Here is an 18,637-nt window from a genome sequence, read left to right as displayed (position 1 = left end):
AATGAGCCCTGATAACATCTCAGGATGCCCCCTGAACAATCTAAAATATGACTTATTAGGACCCCTGGAGTCATTATTTAACTCTAGTCTTAAAATAGGCTTTGTGCCATGAGAATGGAGGACAGAGATGGCTCACCATTCATAAGGGAGGACCATCACCAGATCCTGGAAACTACAGACCCATTAGTCTGACTAGGCTTATCTGCAAAGCCATGGAAAGAATGATCACTGAGTGAGACCACTAGACACAGGACGTACTCCCATTTGGCCTTGTTAAAGGAAGATCATGCTTAATGAATTTGGCGGACTTATCTGAAAAGGTCACCCAGGCAATGGATGAAGGGAAAACGGTACATACTGCCTACCTAGATCTGGTTAAAGCATTTGATACAATCTCTCACTCTGGCAGAGTCAACAAGCTTATGAAATAGGAATAAATTCCTTTATAACACACAGGACAGCTAGCTGGCTCAGTGATAAGATCCAGGGGGTTAGATTCAATGAGACCACTTCCACAAAGAGGCCAGTCACCAGTTGAGTCCTCCAAGGCTCTGTTCTAGGCCCACTCATCTTTGGTATCTACTTCTCGGATGTCAAATTCAATGTCAAAGGCCTCTGGATAACCAAGTTCACAGATGATTATAAACTGGGAGCAGTCACTGAATCCTGCAAGATAAGAACACCCTGCAGAAAGGTCTAACACAGACAAATGCTTGGTGCTACAGCCATGGTTTAAAACTCAATACCACCAAATGCACTATAGTAACATTTGGGAAGCTGACCACCTCAGGTAACTAAGTCATCAATAAAACATCCATAAAAGTTGATTCAGTAGTCAGAAATCTGGGAACTCATATAGGTAGTAACCTAGCCTTCACCCAACATGTGTCCAAGGTAGTTAGAAAATCCTTCTATGCTGCTCAACTTATCAGCAAGGACTTGACATCTAGGCCCAGAGAGGTCATTATATCACTGTACTCGTCCCTCAACAGACCCATCATACAGTATAATGCCCCCTTCAGTATGTACCTGACCAGACACATGCAGCAACTGGAACATCCACAAAGGTTTTGTACATAATGAATAGTACAGTTGTGAACACTTACCATAAATGTAAATGTTCGAATGTATTCACTGTTGCAGTCATTACATTTGGGTAACCTGCTGGCAGGTTGCCACAGTCGGCCTGAATAACTAAGTCTTGGGTCCTGCGTCGGTTGCTGTCTCCTCTTCCATGACATCAGGTTGTCAGGGGTATAAAACATGCAGCCGACGCCATTTTAATCAGTTTTTCTTGCCCCAGATGTCAGGTGCCCCCAAAAGGGTAGGCTAAAATTATGTAAATAAAACATATATGCACCAAAATAAGCTTTACCTTCATCTACAAGTAAATACACCACCCAGGTTGTATAGATTAGAGAAGTAAAGATAAGCTCCAGCAAAAATAAGGGGGATGGTGGGTGGGTAACCTGGACTGCAACAGTGAATACACTCGAACATCTACATTTATGGTAAGTGTACACAACTGTACTATGTCAAAATATATATATATAACTATGAATATATACATGCACTTTAGAACACATAAATTTTACCTTCAACTAAAAGCAAATACACCATAAAGGCTTTTGAGCATAGTGAAGGAAAGAAGAGGTATAGAAAGGGGGCTGGTGGGTGGGTAACCCTGACTGCAACAGTGAATACACTCAAACATCTACATTTATGGTAAGTGTACACAACTGTACTATATTTTTCGTGTTTTAATGTTGCAGTCATTACATTTGGGTAGATTCCCAAAGCTATGGATGGGAGGATGGAATTAAACAGCATTAGGAGCAGCTATAAGGCCCTGCAGGACTGCAGTGGTAATGCCTGCCCTAGATTTAGAAAAGAGGTAAATATTAATGCTTTGTAAATGTATGAACTGAGCTCCAAGTAGCAGCTTCTACAATGTCTCTAGTAGGAACCCCTCTGAGAAAAGCTGCTGAAGTAGAAGCAGCCCTGGTGGAATGGGATCTGATTCCCTTGGGCACAGGTTTACCATGGTGCAAGTAGCAGAAAATAATACAATGGCTTATCCATTTAGAAATATTCTGCTTTGATATAGCCTTCCCCTCTGATCCTGCAGCAAATGCCACCAGTAGTTGCTCAGACTTTCTTAGAGATTCTGTCCTGTTTAAGTAGAATAACAGTTGTCTGTGTACTTCCAATGAATGCAGAATCCGCTCCCCCTTGTTCTGCGGATTTGGGAAAAAGGTTGGCAGGTGAATGGTCTGGTTAACAGCCACACTGGATGCCACCTTAGGCATAAAGGAAGGATTGGTCCTAAGAGCCACCTTGTCCAGGTAAAAAGATAATGAAAGGCTCCCCTGCCATGAGAGTCTATAGTTCTGAAACCCTTTCAGCTGAAGTGACTGCCAAAAGAAAGGCTGTCTTCCAAGAAATAAATTTTATATCCTCAGTAGCTGCTGGTTGAAAAGGAGGTAGGGTGAATTTTTCCAGCACAAAATTGAGGTCCCATGCAGGAGTTGGCGCTCTCCTGGGAGGCCTTAAAGTTTTGGCCCCTCTGAGGTACTGTTTTAGCAGGAGATGAGAATACAGGGGAGGCTCTGTGTTGTAATGAGCCGAGATGGCAGAGGCATGGATTTTTATTGAAGAAAAAGATAGGCCCTTGTGAAGCATCTCAGTTAAGTATTGCAAAATCTGAGGAATATTGGGCTTTGCTGTGTCTATTCCTTGTGCTTGGTTCCAAGCACAGAATCTCTTCCATTTATAAGCATAAGATTTTCTAGTACTAGGCCTTCTGGCCTCCAAAATGACATCCATCACAGGTTTACTGAGAGATATGATTGGTGAAGTTAGTTGATTAGCCATGATGCAAGATTCAGAGTTTGGAGCTGAGTGTGCAGAATTTGATAGTTCTGCTGAGACAACAGGTGAGGTGTTTGAGGCAAGTACCACGGAGGAAGGTGTGACATATTCCTTAGAAGCGGGTACCAAGTGTTGGTGAGGCCAGTCCGGAGCAATCAGAATAATTTTTGGTTTTGCTGTCTGACTTTTAGTAAGACCTTGGAGAGCACAGGCAGACGGGGAAAGGCATAGACTGATAGGTTTTTCCAGCTGAAGGATAGAGCATCCACTTTCCATGCTTTTTTGTGATGAGTTCTTGTGCAGAATTTGTCGAACTGATAGTTTTGGGGAGAGGCAAATAGATCTATGCCTGGGCTCACCCATTGTCGTGTTAACATGCTGAAGATTTGTGGATCCAGTTTCCATTAGTGCGGGTCCATTAGATTTCTGCTTAGGTCGTCTGCCAGAGTATTTTGCTTTCCTGGCAGGAATTGAGCTTGAAGATGTATTTGGTAAGTGAAGTCTTTGTTCCACAAGGCCATGGCTGGTCTGCAAAGGGGGTAGAAGTGGGTATCCCCCTGCTTGTTTATGTACCACATAACTGTGGTGTTGTCCGTCTTTATCAGTTGTTGTCCTGGATGAAGGAAGTCCTTGAAGGCTGTCAGAGCAGTCTGTAAAGGTAGCATTTCTTTCTGGTTGATATGCAGATGCATTTGGTTTAGGCTCCATTTGCCCTGAATGCCTCTCCCTGCCAGATGGGCCCCCCAAGCATAGTCTAATGCGTCTGTAGTTAGGGTTTGGGTGGCAGGGGGTAGAATGAATGACAATCCCTTGTTTTGGTGACATGCCTCTCCCCACCAAAGGGACTCCTGTTGCAGGCAGGAAATGAGAGGAATCATTGTTTCCAGGCTGTGACCATGTTGACTCCATAAGCTTTTTAGGTACCATTGCAGTTTCCTCATATGCAGTCTCGTATATGGAATTAGTAGAATGCAGGATGCCATGAACCCCAAAGCCTGCAGAATTTGTCTTGCAGATTAACTGGGTTTTTGTTGCTACTTGTTTGAAATATGTTGTCAATTGAATTTGTCTGACGTGAGGTAAGCCATATGGGCAGTTGTATTCAAGCTTGCACCCAGGAATGCAATTATTTGAGAGGGTAACCGTTGTGATTTCTTTTCATTTATTGTGTACCCTAGGGCATGCTAGAATCCTTTTTACAAATGCCAGATGCTGAGGAAGAGTGTCCTTGTCCTCTGCCTGAATGAGACAATTGTCCAGATATGGATAAATTTGAACATTTCTTTGTCTGCAAAATGCAATTACTGCTGCCAGGCACTTTGTAAAGACCCTGGGCGCAGTACATAAGCCAAAGGGCAGTGCAGATAATTGGTAATGCAAATAGCCTGCTTTGAAGCGGAGGTATCTTCTGCAAGATTCCCTTATTGAGATATGCAGGGATGCCTCTTTTAAGTCAAGAGTTACCAACCAGGCATTCTTGCCTAGCATAGGTAGTAGCTGTTGTAAAGTCAGCATTTTGAATTTTGGAAAGTCCAGGAACGTATTTAGAATGGATAAGTCCAGAATTGGATGCCATGATTTGTCTTTTCTGGGTACCAGGAAAAGTCTTGAATAAAATCCTTGTCCTTTTTCGTTTTCTGGCACTGGTTGAATAGCCTCCATATCCATGAGGGACATGACTTCTTTCTGGGCCTCTGCCCACTGCTTTGGTGGCAGATCTGGCCATCCGTTTGGAATTGGCAACACGTGGAAATGAAATCTATACCCCTGGGATACTATATTTAATACCCACTTGTCCTGGGTAATTAAATGCCAATTTTGAGCATGAAGAGCTAGTTTTCCCCCCAAAGGGGCTGCCAAAAGATAAGTGCTTGGAGATGGCAGAGGAAAGTCACTGAGACTGTTTACTGTAGGGTTGCGCTTTGTTACCTCCTGATTTGGAGGTGGAGGCACCCCATTGTTTTGACCTGCAAGTTCCTTGAGATTGAAACCTGGAGCCTTTGGAGCATCTGGGTTTGCCCTGAGCGGCTCTGTTGGACGCAGGAAAGGACCAATTCTTAGTAAGCCAGTGTCTACTGAACCTGGGTGGCTGCACTTGCAAGAAATCTTTTACAGTTTGCATAGATTTAGCTTTGTCTTCCATCTTTTTTAAAACCTCTTCTGCCTTATTACCAAACAGACTGTCCTGCTGTAAAGGAGCATCCAAGAATTTAGCTTTAACATGATCAGGCAGATTTTGCACCTTGAGCCAAGCATGCCTTCTTATCACAGATCCAGTTATGGCGGTCCTGCAAAACGCCTCCAAGGAATCAAAACCACATTGCAAAGTATGCTTTCCAACCTGTTCTGCTGAATGCAATAAATCCTGTAACTCTATTTTCCACACAATCAGAAATCAACATCATTTTCTGTTTCAATAAGCCCATAACATGCTGTTGATATTTAAGCATATGAAACTGGCAGTTTAAAGCCTTGACTGCCAAGGTTGCAGATGTATAAACCTTCTTTCCCCATCTATCCAGCGCCCTGGAGTCCCTATCTGAAGGGGTAGGATTTTTGGCTGTAGAAGCCTTAACACCCTTGGGACCCTGAGAAATAGTTTCAGGGTCAGCAGCAGGATTTTTGAAAAGAAATTTGTGACAGTCAGGAATGCTGTAATATCTGTCTGGCTTACTAGGAGCCGGAGGCAGGAAATCAGGAGCCATGCTTGATTCCGAGAAAACATCAACAATGTCTAATACAGGAGGTATTGCCAAAGGCCTATGCTGAGGAAGAAGAAGACAATCCCCTAAGCCTCTTTTTGGATTCTGAGAAGTCCTGACTCTCCCAATGAAAATGTTCCCTTAAAGTATGCAAAGTCTCTCCAAAAGAGTAATCCTCAGGAGGGGAAGCAGAAGGGATGGATTCCTCTGCATCAGAGTCCACATAAGGTGGAATAGAGAATTCCTGATCCGAAGACGAATCAGAAGTAATGGAAACCTGATCTGAAGATTCATAATCAGTGCCTTGCCTAGGCCTCTTAGCAGGGGGGGGGGGGTTTGGAACCCCTGATCAAGGTAATTAAATCCTCAGCCATTTTGATCATTTGTTTTTTAGGCATAGGGGCCTGAGCACTTGGCTCATGCGTCAGTTTTTTAGACATAGAAGTAGATTTTGGCCTTGTTTTTGATGATGGCATCGGTTTAATATACAAATGTTGAGGCCTGAAAACACCCTCAGAAGCCGATGCCTGCTCAGCGGCTCCGGACCCATCCAAGAGAGAGACATCCGCGGTTTCAATACTTGCAGAATCTCGGGGCATACCGGACTCCTAATGGGTCTCGGTAGAGGCCTGCGAATCAAAAGTAGCGGGCATCAAGGGCTGCAAAAACGCCTCACCGAGTACCGGCGACTGGCTTAGGAGAAGCTTTGTTGTCGGTTTTGGACCTCGACAGTCTGTCTGTCTTTTTCCTTGCGTTTTTTGTGAACTTCAGTAGTCGGATTGCTAACAGATGACATTTCAGGATAGTTAAATCTTGAACCAAAATATTTAGAAGCAAAAATATACCAACGCTTAATAGTGCGTTGGTTAAATTTAGCACAAAACAGACAGCAAAGCACATTGTGATCAGGGCCTAGGCAGGGAATACAGTACAAATGAAAATCCTTATGCGGTATTTGCTTCCCACAAGTAATGCAATTATTAACTTTTACTGACATCGGTAAGGAGCAAGAAAACATTTCCCCAACGGGGTACTTAGCTTTATTTTGAAGACTTCAGTTCTGAAACTCGAAAACAAAAATTTCAGGAGTCGGCCGACTGGCACTTGCAAACTGCTCTGCTTCGGGCACCGCGCGGCAAGAAAGACTGGTTAAAATGGCGTCGGCTGCATGTTTTATACCCCTGACAACCTGACGTCATGGAAGAGGAGACAGCAACAGATGCAGGACCCAAGATTTTGTTATTCAGGCCGACTGAGGGCAACCTGCCAGCAGATTACCCAAATGTAATGACTGCAACAGTGAAACATGAAGAACATACAGGAAGTTAACAAAATATCTTACAATGATTACCTTTATAGCCCCGTCTCTACTCAGTATCCTACAGACGTCTGAGAGGTCATCTTTGCCTGGCAAATAAGGCACCCCTGGACCCTGTTTTGATAAATCTTTTGCATATCCACAAAACAAACAACATCAGAACTTGTAGATTAAAAGACAATTTTGTTTGTGACATAAATAGGACATGTTGGAGAGACAAATATGTTTCTCTGAGAATTCCCATTCCCTGGAACAGGTTCCCCATCCATGTGAACCAAAGTTCCTCCCTATCCCAATTTAAGTATTTAAGTGTGTGACAAAGGGGGATACTGCCAGCACAGCTATCTGGAATTTTGTAAACAATTACATGTCATTTGTGAATATCAACATGATTTATATAAGATGCTTATGTTACAAATGTATTAGAACTGTATGTCGTGTATATCAAACTGCTGGTACAAAAGTGTGTGTTTAAAAGGTTTTTGCAAAGTGCTGTTTGAAATGTAACCAGCGTGCCCTGAAATAGAACAGAAATGTACATGCAATACTGTAACTGTTTAAATGCACGTATTTTAACAATGGAAACTGGAATACAGGAGGTTAACTTCAGACAAATAGCTGAAATTAAATTACTTTATGGCTATGCAATAAAAGATGGTATCTTTCTGCTTTCACTGCAGCTACAGACACAGAGTCTGTGCCGAGAAGCTTTCTGTATCGTCTTTGGAGTGAACTATTTACTACCTCTGAAAGTATGAAGGAATGCAATTGTTTTAGGACTTCCAGCATCTGCCAAAAATCTGAGGTCTATGTATTTTCACAGGTAGATGCTAAATACTGCCAGCTTCCAGCAGTGGGGGTTTCACCTGGGACAGTCAGATGTCATTCTGCAAGCTATCCGAGCATAATATTTGAGATATTAATCTGAGAACTATGAGAGACAGAGTGCATTCTGTATTCTGTCTTGGACCTGACGACAACAGGACCCATTCACCACACATCTGCCTTGCTCTGATGAAGCAAGTTACTAGGGAATAGTATAATTCACTTAGATATAGTCAGGAATACACCAAAGCTTAGTTTAGATATTTTTTTGTTATTTATTTGAGACTGTCCTGCAACGGTGTTTTAAATACTTACTGTGATTTTGAACTCTGATGTCACTGTGAATCTATATGGGATGCTTTCTTGTTCTTTTATTATTTATTACTAAATATATTTAAATCTTTCATTGTGGCTGATCTGCTGGATATATTTAAATTTTGAGAGCACTTGCATATTTATTTGGTGACACTGTGTGGGCCACACATAGCCTTGCTCCTGGTCAAACTACCATTTGTATTAATATTACGCAGTAAGATTGGACACCCTTTGTCAAGGGCCTTAAAATAGCTGATAAGGAGTTGGCTGGTGGCAGTGAAAACTACCTCATAGTCTGGACAAAAGGGGGCATAGCTATTAAACCTGTGCCTGTCTTTCCCAGGTGTGTGTATAAATCAAACCTTAAAGAGTGTGTGTGTGTCAGCTACTTGGGCAGGGACACGAAGCGCTGGTTGGACAGAGAGGGTGCTAAAGATTTTGGCTTGGACACTCAGCTAAAATCCCAACTTTATAGCTGCGCCAGTGGGGAGTCTTTCTGGGGATGTGGAGAAACCAGCCCTGGACCAACTGTGGTATCTGTGTCCTCTTAAAGGAAATTGCACTTGATACAGAGAGCTGCATCTGGAAATAGTGTGTGTACTTGTTACCCTCCCAGCGAACATCCCTCCACAGGTACCAGTGGTGAGGATTGAGGCTCCTTGATTACTGGTCTAGTGGTGGGTCGTCACAATGTGCAACTTGGAGCAATGGATGGGTAATCGGAAATTCACACTTGATCTGGTGCCTATGTCTCTCATGAAGACAGGTAGCCAATAAATCACCACCTATATAAATCAAATCTGTGGGTCACATTTGGGTTACATGGCTAGGCCTACAAGGGCACTAATGGTCGTTAAGTCTAGGACACACCTATAAATCTATGAAAATAATACTGCATATATAAACTACTACATTTATGTATTGTGTCTACTCTATATATGCACAGACATTTCCATGTATTGTATATACTTCAGTGCAGGCATCACTATTCCAGTGAAATGGGATGCAAGCTAGCAAGGATCAAGTTTACTGCAACTTAACCTTACAACCACTGATATTTATAGCCACTTCTGCTCTACTTCAGTATCAAACTTTAACATGAAGTACCTCTGACATGAACATGGACGCTCACTGTCTAGTATGACATTAACGTGAGTGCACACTTTCTAATATAGCATCATCCCGAACACACACTTTCTGATATGACATTAGCATGAATGCTCACTTTCTAATATGGCATTAACATAAATGTTTACCTTCGAATCCTGAAATCGTAACTATTTTGTAATAAACTTCACTTACCTTTTTCAGTGGAGACACCACTTTCACTTGCCAGAACATCAAGCAGCTTATCAAATTGTGATGATTTTCTTTTGGCAAAAAATTCTTGATCATCTTCCGTTCCATCAGCACTGTGAGCAACATGGGTCCTATTTACAGATTCAGACACAGGATCAGAGGATGAATGGATACTCAGTGCACCACCACGTCCTTCAGAGGCCAAAAATACTTGATAAAAATAAGACAAAAAAATTTGCTGTAAGTTTTAGATTCTGTCAACTACTAACACAATGCTAAAAATTATTTATACTGGATTTAAACATTCAATTTACGGCAAAGTACTCATTCAAATACACAGGTAACAGCTATCTGTGAAGGTTTAAAACTGCAAAATAAACACCAAACACAGACATCCTAAAGCTTTGTATGAGACAGTGTGCGCGAGTCTCATCCAGAGATCAGCAAAATAACTCAAAGACGTGATAAGAAACGTCCACCAATGACAACTCTACACTCATCTGATTAATTACATCTGAAGCAATATATAAACGGTCCCTGCCAAACTGTAGTTAAGGGAAGCCATAAAACCCTGCAAATTATAATCCTATTACGTCAGCAATGGAAAAGGTAAGAAAATCACAGGTACAGCACTACTGCACTTTTAGTAAGTATTTTGTTCTGACACGCTTGCAAAACTGTTATCAAAGACCATTAAATACGTTCAAAGTACTCTACTCTCGGAGGCACGCCTTCACTTACCAGGTTCAAATTAAACTATATTAAACTATTTTGTTACAGGACCTTGTTTAAGGAGTTCATGCATCACATCTCCAAGATCAATGTGGTCAGATATTGGCAGTGTTTAATCTGATACTTAATTCTAACAAATACACAATGTTACCTTTAAAACAAACAATCTTACAGTGCGGAGTTGATCATTAGGATGCTCCTTGATGAGTCACTGTTTGGATTCACCTTCTTCACCAATAAAAGTTGAGCAAAAAATTTGGAAAATCCTGCCTTTGGAAATGTCAGATGCATGTAATATATTGGATACAAAAGCACACAAAGCACCCTAAACTTGTCACACCACCTTCTTGCCAGTATCAAGTATGTTCTTGCAAATCAGGAAATCACAGATGGAATTTGACACTTAAAATACTAGCAGGGAATATCAGTATATGCTTGGCTGACTTATGGGGAACGACAATAGTCAAGGCTGACAGAAAAGATACCCACCTGCAAATGGCTAGAGGGATGGTATTCCTGACTCATCAGAGACTGTCCTCTTATACATTAAAAGATGCAACATTAGCACATCTGTCATACTTAAGATTCAGACCCCCTTCTCCCAGATGGAAATTTTGGCTTGGCTGAATTCGAAGCAATATACGCCAGGGTGGAAGGAATCGCTGGTACAGCTCAAGCAAAGATGTCAGAAAGTGGAGTCCTGCAGTACTGCTTTACCAAATAACTCACAGGAATCACAGCAAAGTCAAAACTGGTTGGTGAAGGTGTGCAATGAAGTCCAAGAGGCAACACTGAAGATTTCTGCAATGGAAACATTTTAGAAACATTAAGTGTAAGCAGCCAGTCCCCTAGCAGAGAAGGCCTCGACAGGAGCATTAGCCAATAAGCTGAATCATCACCTGATATGAAAACCTAAGGCAGCTTGCAATCCACTTAGGTTCATAGGTTCATAGATAGGTACTAGGCTATCGGCCCTAGGGCCTATACAAGCCTAGCCGTAACAATTCACTGGATATTTCTTCCCACAATATTTACTTCCCCTGGACCTCTGTCTAGCAGGGCGACTGAAGTGATCCCCGGGGTGAATTTCCTATCTCCCATCCAATCGTCAAGGTTCCTTTTGAAGAGGGCCAAGGAGGCGCTCTGCTTGACATGTATGGGCAGTCTGTTCCAGAGTATGGGGAGTCTCTTGGTCAGGAACCTATCCCTCCAGCATGTTTTGTTCATTGTGATGACAAGGTTTAGATCCCTGGAGCGTGTGGCTCTGAAGGATTGGGATTTCTTTAAGTGGAGCATGTCCAACAGCTCTGGGTTTGACATGGCCTTGTATGTTACGCAGCCTCTCAGTAGACAATATGCCACAGAGTATAGCTGGAGTTTTTTTTAGACGGTCAGCATAGAGCATCTGCTTTTGGCCTGTGATTCTTTTAGTGAGGTACTTCTGCGGCCTTTTCAGCTGTTGCAGATGTCTTGTGAGGTACATACCAAATGGGGCATTGTACTCTATAATGGGTCTAATGAGGGATGAGTACAGTAGGACAATAACTTTTTTTTGGATGAAAAGCCCTTAGTGATGAGGTGTGCCACATAGAAGGATTTCCTGACTATTGTGGCGATGTGGTTATCAAAGGTGAGACCACTGTCCACTTGTGTCCCCCCAAGTCACTCATCAAACTTTCGGTGTTTAGTGTACAGCCACCTATGTGGTAATTCACGGGTACATGCTTTTTCCCAAAGGGGACAACTATACATTTCTTGGCATTAAGCTTGAGCCCATGGCTCTGGCATCAAGCATCTGTTTCTGTAAGGCCCTTTTTAGAATATCCACATAATTTGGGGATTCAATAATGGCTCCCAGTTTGCAGCCATCTGCGAACTTTGTTAGCCAGAGTCCTTTAGTGTTGGCCTGTACTTCAGATAAGTAAATGCCAAACAAGAGCGGTCCCAGGACTGAACCCTGAGGTGCTCCACTTCTCACTTGTCTGGAGATGGATTTGTAATTGGCTACTTTTACAGTCTGGGTTCCGTCAGTAAGCCAGTTGGCAACCCATCGAGTGAAGTAGGGATTTATGCCCAGCTTAGTAAGTTTATCTATGATTCCAGAGTGAGGGATGGTGTTGAACGCCTTGGCGAGGCCCAGATCGGCTGTGTGGACCGCCTTACCCTTGTCCACAGCTCTGGAGACTGATTCTAAGACGTTAATCAGGTTCAGGAGACAAGATTGGCCCTTCACAAATCCAAACTGGGTGGGGTCCAGTGTTTGAAGGCTGCCAATGTCTTTCTTTATAAGTTCCATGATAATGCGTTCTATGCCCTTGCAGATCAGGCACGTCAGACTGATGGGACGGTAGCTCCCCTTGTGGAGTGGGATAACTGTAGCTGTGCGCCACTCAGTGGGCACGAAGCCTGAAGTGAGGCTATGATTAAACATGACACTTAGGTGAGGTGCCAGTTCATTTTGTAGTTCATGTCGTACACAGCCCGGGATGTCATGTGGTCCCATGGATGCTGTATTCTTAGCTTTGGTGAGTTTCTACCTGTGTGGCCGTGATTTGGCAATCTTTTGTTATTGAAATGGGCCCTTTAGGGGGTGAAAGGGGGGTGAAGTTGGCACTAAATCGATCTGCCAGGACATTGGCAAAATTCTTGGGATCAGTATATTTAACGCCATTCTGTTGTAGCTCAGAGCAGATCTGAGCATTGCCATTTAGATTCTTGACATAACTATAGAATGCCTTGTGGTTGTCTTTGGAATTTTTGGCAATTTTATTTTCATAACTAGCTTTGGAGGATTTTATGAGGGATCTCAGCTTCTTACTGAGGCTGGCAAGGGAGTCTTTTGCATCCTGGGATTTTCCTCTTCTGCAACAGTTTCTTCCTTCTGTTGTACAGTTTGTTTATGGCAGCGGTCCACCAGATTGGCTTCCTTTTTTTGGAGGAGAGCGTCTTGGTTCTATTTGGGATGGCACGAATCATGCATGAGTGGATGTGCTCGTACAGTGCCTTAGAGTAAGATTCAGCAGTCGAACTTTCAGCTCCCATCTGCAAGGGTGTCATGACGTTTGTCACTTCTGACTTGAGTAGCATGAAGCTGGGCTTTGGAGAAGTTATTTTACGGAGGTTTCCTTACTGGGCAGGTGGAGCATCTATCTCCCATGTTGGTAATGACCAGGTCTAGGATAATGGAGCCCCTGGTGGGACACTGGATTAGTTGATCCAGGCGTCGGAATTTATGAATTTCAAGAACCATTGGGAAAAGGTGTTGGTACCCGAGTAGTTTTCCCAGTTAATGGCAGGGTAGTTGAAATCACCCAGTATTAGGGTGTTTGGTTGTATCTTAATATTTTCCAGTATGTTTAGAAAGGTGTAGTGAGAATCTTTGGGCATGGTGGGGGATCTGTAGCAAGTTACAATTTGGATTGCAGTCTTACCTAGTGTTAGTTGCACCTGGAGAATTTCAAACGCATTCTGTTGGGCAAAAAGCCTTGAGGTGTGAATATAGACACTCCTCCACCTTTGGTGTTTCAGTATTGGTTTGGTGGCCGAAAGGTGTGGTAAGAGTTGTAAGCCTGGTATTGCTGGGGTGCTCTCTGGAGCCGTGAACCAGGTTTCAGTTACTCCAGAGATATCGATGTTCTCCATTTTTAGGAGTGCCTCGAGAGAGTGCATTTTGAGGTTTAGACTTCTAGCATTAAGTAGCATTACCTTCAGATTTTGCATGCTTGTATCTGCTATGGTGGTGGTTTTGTCCTTTGAACCTTGCCTAAATAAAAGGCACTATACAGGTGGCAAGAGCTTTAGCCAGTAACCTAAATCCCAGGGGTGACAGGTGCAGACCATCTCTGGAAAAGCATCGTGGTCTGTCGATCATGTCATCCCAGGCAGACAGATACTGGATCCCCTTTGAATGACACCAGAAGCTTAGCCAATTGTTGAAGTCAATCATTTTGTCCTTATATTGTGGTATAATTCTGGGTGAAGGCAGGATGCTACTCAGGGCTAGGGTCATACCTGCCTGGGCCACATGATCCGAGAGCTCTTCCACTTGGAGAGTGCTCAACAACTACAAGCCTTCCTCTTCATGTCTCCTGGTATTTCTCAAGGAAAACCCACCCTGCTGAAAATTTGTAACAGAGCATTTGCCTCCCTTTTCAGCCTCAGCCTCAAAAGAATCCCAGCCTCTATTTCATGGTATCCACCAGTCTACCCCCATCACGACATATCTATTTCATGTTGTACCTGGATTACTAAGATGACTCAATATCCACAGCTACCCTCTGAAATAGTTCCTCAGTATCAGGCACTGGCAACAAACAGACCTTAGCTTTTTTTCCTGCCTTGCCAATATTTTAACATTACTTGCACAGCTTCCAGTGTTTGACAAATAAAAATAAGCACAAACCACTTTTTTTGTCTGTTTATGCCAAATGGGCTGAAAAAGGAAGAGCATGGGCTATGGCCAAAAGGGCCTCATGGCAGGCCCTTGGGACTACCAGCTGCTGTGTCACATTGCCCTCTAGTCTACTCTCTGTAAAATAACACCTTGCCCTGGTATATGGACTCCTCCTGCTGTTGAGGATCTTGAACCTCCTTGGCTACCTCCATCTAGTTACAGAAGTGTGGGACCTCAGAGCTGTGTCTCTATCCGCAGTAATTCCTGTGAACAAGCAGTAGTGCATTAAAGCAAATGGACTTGTTTTCAGAGAAGAAATGGAAAGGGCTAAGTAAAGTTTGCAACTATCGTTTTAGTAAAAATACAGAAAGCTGTATTAAACTAAACTAACTTTAAATATAAACAATCAACTATTATTTTCACAAAAATTGTGGTTGTTTTAAAGATTGTGTCCTATAAAATGTATACAAAAATTAAAATATAACTAAGTGTGAAAAGTACAGTTGTGTACACTTACCATATATGTAAGAGTGTATTCACTGTTGCAGTCCTCACATATGGGTTATCCGACTCCCGGTAGCCATCAGTCGGCCCAAATACCAGAGTCCTTGGTATATGATATTCGCTGCAAAACTGACGTCAGAACGTCAGGTATAAAGGGAGGCAGCCGATGCCATTTCCTCAGTTTTTCTTTCCTTAACTGTCAGGCGCCTCCAAAGAAGGCTAACCCAGGAAGGAAACACCCTGCACACGTCATACAAAAAATAAAAATACGTAGTCTGTGCCTTAGGAAAGAAGGGGGGAATGGAGGGAGGGAAACCAGGACTGCAACAGTGAATACACTCGAACATCTACATTTACGTTAAGTGTACACAACTGTACTATGTGTATACTGAAACAGTGAATACACTAACATCTACATTTATGGTAAGTGTACACAACTGTACTATGTTCTTCGTGTTTCACTGTTGCAGTCCTCACATTTGGGTAGATTCCCAAAGCCCAGGAAAAAGACAAAGGGGGGAGGAAGGATCACAGATTAAGGGGTGGTAAGAAGAGCCTGCAAAACTGCAGACCAAAACCAGCCCTGGATTTAGAAAACAAAAGCAGATGGCAATGCTTTGTGAAAGTATGGACAGAAGACCAAGTAGCTGCTTCTAGAATGTCCTTAGTAGGCACATCTCTCAGAAAAGCTGCAGAGGTAGGGGCTGCTCTAGTGGAATGGGTCCTAATGCCCAGAGAGGGAACCTTCCCATGATGCAGATAACAAAAGTGAACACAATAAGCAATCCATTTGGAGATGGTTTGTTTTGAAATAGCTTTACCGTGAGCCCCAGGAGCAAAACTAACAAACAACTGTTCAGATTTTTGAAAGGATTTAGTCCTAAGTAAAATCTCAGCTGTCTATGCACATCAAGAGAGTGCAGAATCTGTTCCCCTTTATTCTGGGGATTGTTGAAAAATGTCGGCAGGTGAATAGACTGGTTAAGGGTTAAACTGGAAACTACCTTAGGCATAAGAGAGGGATTAGTTCTCAGAGAAACTAGATCTGAATCAAAAATAATGAAAGGTTCTACTGCAATTAAGGCTTGCAGCTCCGATACCCTTCTGGCTGAAGTAATAGCCAAAAGAAAAGCTGTCTTCCAGGAGAGAAACTTCAAATCTGCAGTGGCAGCTGGTTCAAAGGGAGGCAGAATAAGCTTTTCCAGGACAAAATTAAGATCCCAAGCAGGAGTAGGAGCTCTTCTGGGAGGTCTAAGTTTACTAGCTCCCCTCAGGAACTGCTTCATCAATGGGGTGAGGAAAAAATGGGTTGTTCAAAAGAACAACTTCTTTCAGCTGCTCCCACTAGGGGTCGCCACAGCAGATCAACTGTTTCCATTTCCTCCTGTCCTCTGCATCTTGCTCTGTCACACCAACCACCTGCATGTCCTCTCTCACCACATTTATAAACCTTATCTTAGGCCTTCCTCTTTTCCTCTTACCTGGCAGCTTCATCCTTAGCATCTTTTTCCCAATATACTCTGCATCCCTCCTCAGCACATGTCCAAACCAACATAATCTTGCCTCTCTGGCTTTGTCTCCAAACCTTCCAACCTGGGCTGACCCTCTAATATACTTATTCCTAATCCTGTCCATCCTCGTCACACCCAGTGCAAATCTTAACATCTTCAACTCTGCCACGTCAAGCTCTGACTCCTGCCTTTTTGTCAATGCTACTGTCTCCAACCTGTATAACATAGCTGGTCTCACTGCCCTCTTGTAGACCTTCCCTTTCACTCTTACTGGTACTCATCTGTCACAAATCATTCCTAACGCTCTTCTCCACCCACTCCATCTTGCCTGTACTCTCTTCTTCACCTCTCTTCCACACTCACCATTACTCTGAACTGCTGATCCCAAGTACTTAAACTCATTCACCTTCGCCACCTCTACTCCCTGCATCCTCACCATTCCTCTATCCTTCCTCTCATTCACACATATATTCTGTCTTAGTCCTGCTGACCTTCATTCCTCTTCTCTCTAGAGCATATCTCCACCTCTCCAGGGTCTCCTCCACCTGTTCCCTACTTTCACTACAGATCATAATGTCATCTGCAAACATCATAGTCCACGGAGACTCCTGTCTGATCTCGTCTGTCAACCTGTCCATCACCATTGCAAATAAGAAAGGGCTCAGAGCTGATCCTTGATGTAATCCCACCTCCACCTTAAACGCATCAGTCACTCCCACCGCAGACCTCACCGCTGTCACACTTCCCTCGTACATATCATGTACCACTCTTACATAATTCTCTGACACTCCCGACTTCCTCATACAATACCACAACTCCTCCCTAGGCACCCTGTCATATGCTTTCTCCAAATCCACAAAGACACAATGCAACTCCTTCTGACCTTCTCTGTACTTCTCCATCAACACTCTCAGAGCAAACATCGCATCTGTAGTGCTCTTTCCTGGCATGAAACCATACTGCTGATCACTAATCATCACCTCCCTTCTTAACCTAGCTTCCACTACTCTTTCCCATAACTTCATGCTGTGACTGATCAGTTTAATCCCTCTGTAGTTACTACAGCTCTGCACATCACCCTTATTCTTAAAAATTGGTACCAAAACACTTTCTCCATTCCTCAGGCATCCTCTCACTTTCCAAGATTTCATTAAACAATCTAGTTAAAAACTCCACTGCCATTTCACCTAAACACCTCCATGCTTCCACAGGTATGTCATCTGGACCAACGGCCTTTCCGTTCTTCATCCTCTTCATAGCTATCCTTACTTCCTCCTTGCTGATCCACTGCACTTCATGATTCACTATCCGGACATCATCCAACCTTCTCTCTCTCTCATTCTCTTCATTCATCAACCCGTCAAAGTACTCTTTCCATCTGCTCAACACACTCTCCTCGCTTGTGAGTACGTTTCCCTCAATATCCTTTATCACCCTTACCTGCTGCACATCTTTACTAGCTCGGTCCCTCTGTCTAGCCAATCGGTACAGGTCCTTTTCTCCCTCCTTAGTGTCCAACCTTTTATACAACTCTTCATACACCTTATCCTTAGCCTTCGCCACCTCTCTCTTTGCCATGCACCTCATCTCCTTATACTCTTGTCTACTTTCTTCATCTCTTTGACAATCCCACTTCTTCTTTGCCAACCTCTTTCTCTGTATACTCTCCTGTACTTCTTCATTCCACCACCAGGTCTCCTTGTCATCCTTCCTCTTTCCAGATGTCACACCAAACACCCTTCTAGCCATCTCTCTTACTAGAACAATGAGCAGAAATTGCTGAAGTGTGAATTTTGATTAAAGAAAAGGAAAGTCCACCATTAAGCAGTCCTGCTAGGTAATCAAGAATGAGGGAAAGAGAAGGATGAGAAGTCTCTTTTCCTTTAGCCAGCATCCAAGAGCAAAACCTCTTCCATTTATCTGCATAGGATTTCCTGGTGCTAGGCCTTCTGGCTTCATGAAGAACTTCAGCCACCTGTTGGGAAAGATTTAAAGTATTAGCCAGGCAGTTAAATGCAGAGTTTGAAGATGAGGATAAGGAACTTTCCCCTTCCTGAACCAACAGATCTGGTACTAGGGGAAGATGCCAAGGCTGAGCCTGGGAAAGGCTGTGAAGGAGGGGATACCAATGCTGCTTGGGCCAATCTGGAGCTATCAGAACAACCTT

The 18,637-nt window shown here is 43.1% G+C and overlaps 1 protein-coding gene across 1 annotated transcript in view; it reads right to left on the bottom strand.

The window, feature by feature from the left end:
- CENPT (centromere protein T) overlaps nucleotides 1-18,637 on the bottom strand; it is a 687,603-nt gene that overhangs the window by 211,137 nt on the left and 457,829 nt on the right. Inside the window, exon 8 of the mRNA XM_044082068.1 lies at nucleotides 9,334-9,540. Within this exon, the coding sequence (XP_043938003.1) occupies nucleotides 9,334-9,540 (207 nt within the window). The remainder of the gene's footprint in view (nucleotides 1-9,333; nucleotides 9,541-18,637) is intronic.

The sequence above is a fragment of the Protopterus annectens genome, chromosome 8.part1, assembly GCF_019279795.1.
Source record: "Protopterus annectens isolate FY-2018-M chromosome 8.part1, PAN1.0, whole genome shotgun sequence".
Lineage (NCBI taxonomy): Eukaryota > Metazoa > Chordata > Ceratodontiformes > Protopteridae > Protopterus > Protopterus annectens.
This window is presented reverse-complemented; position numbering and strand designations above follow the sequence as displayed.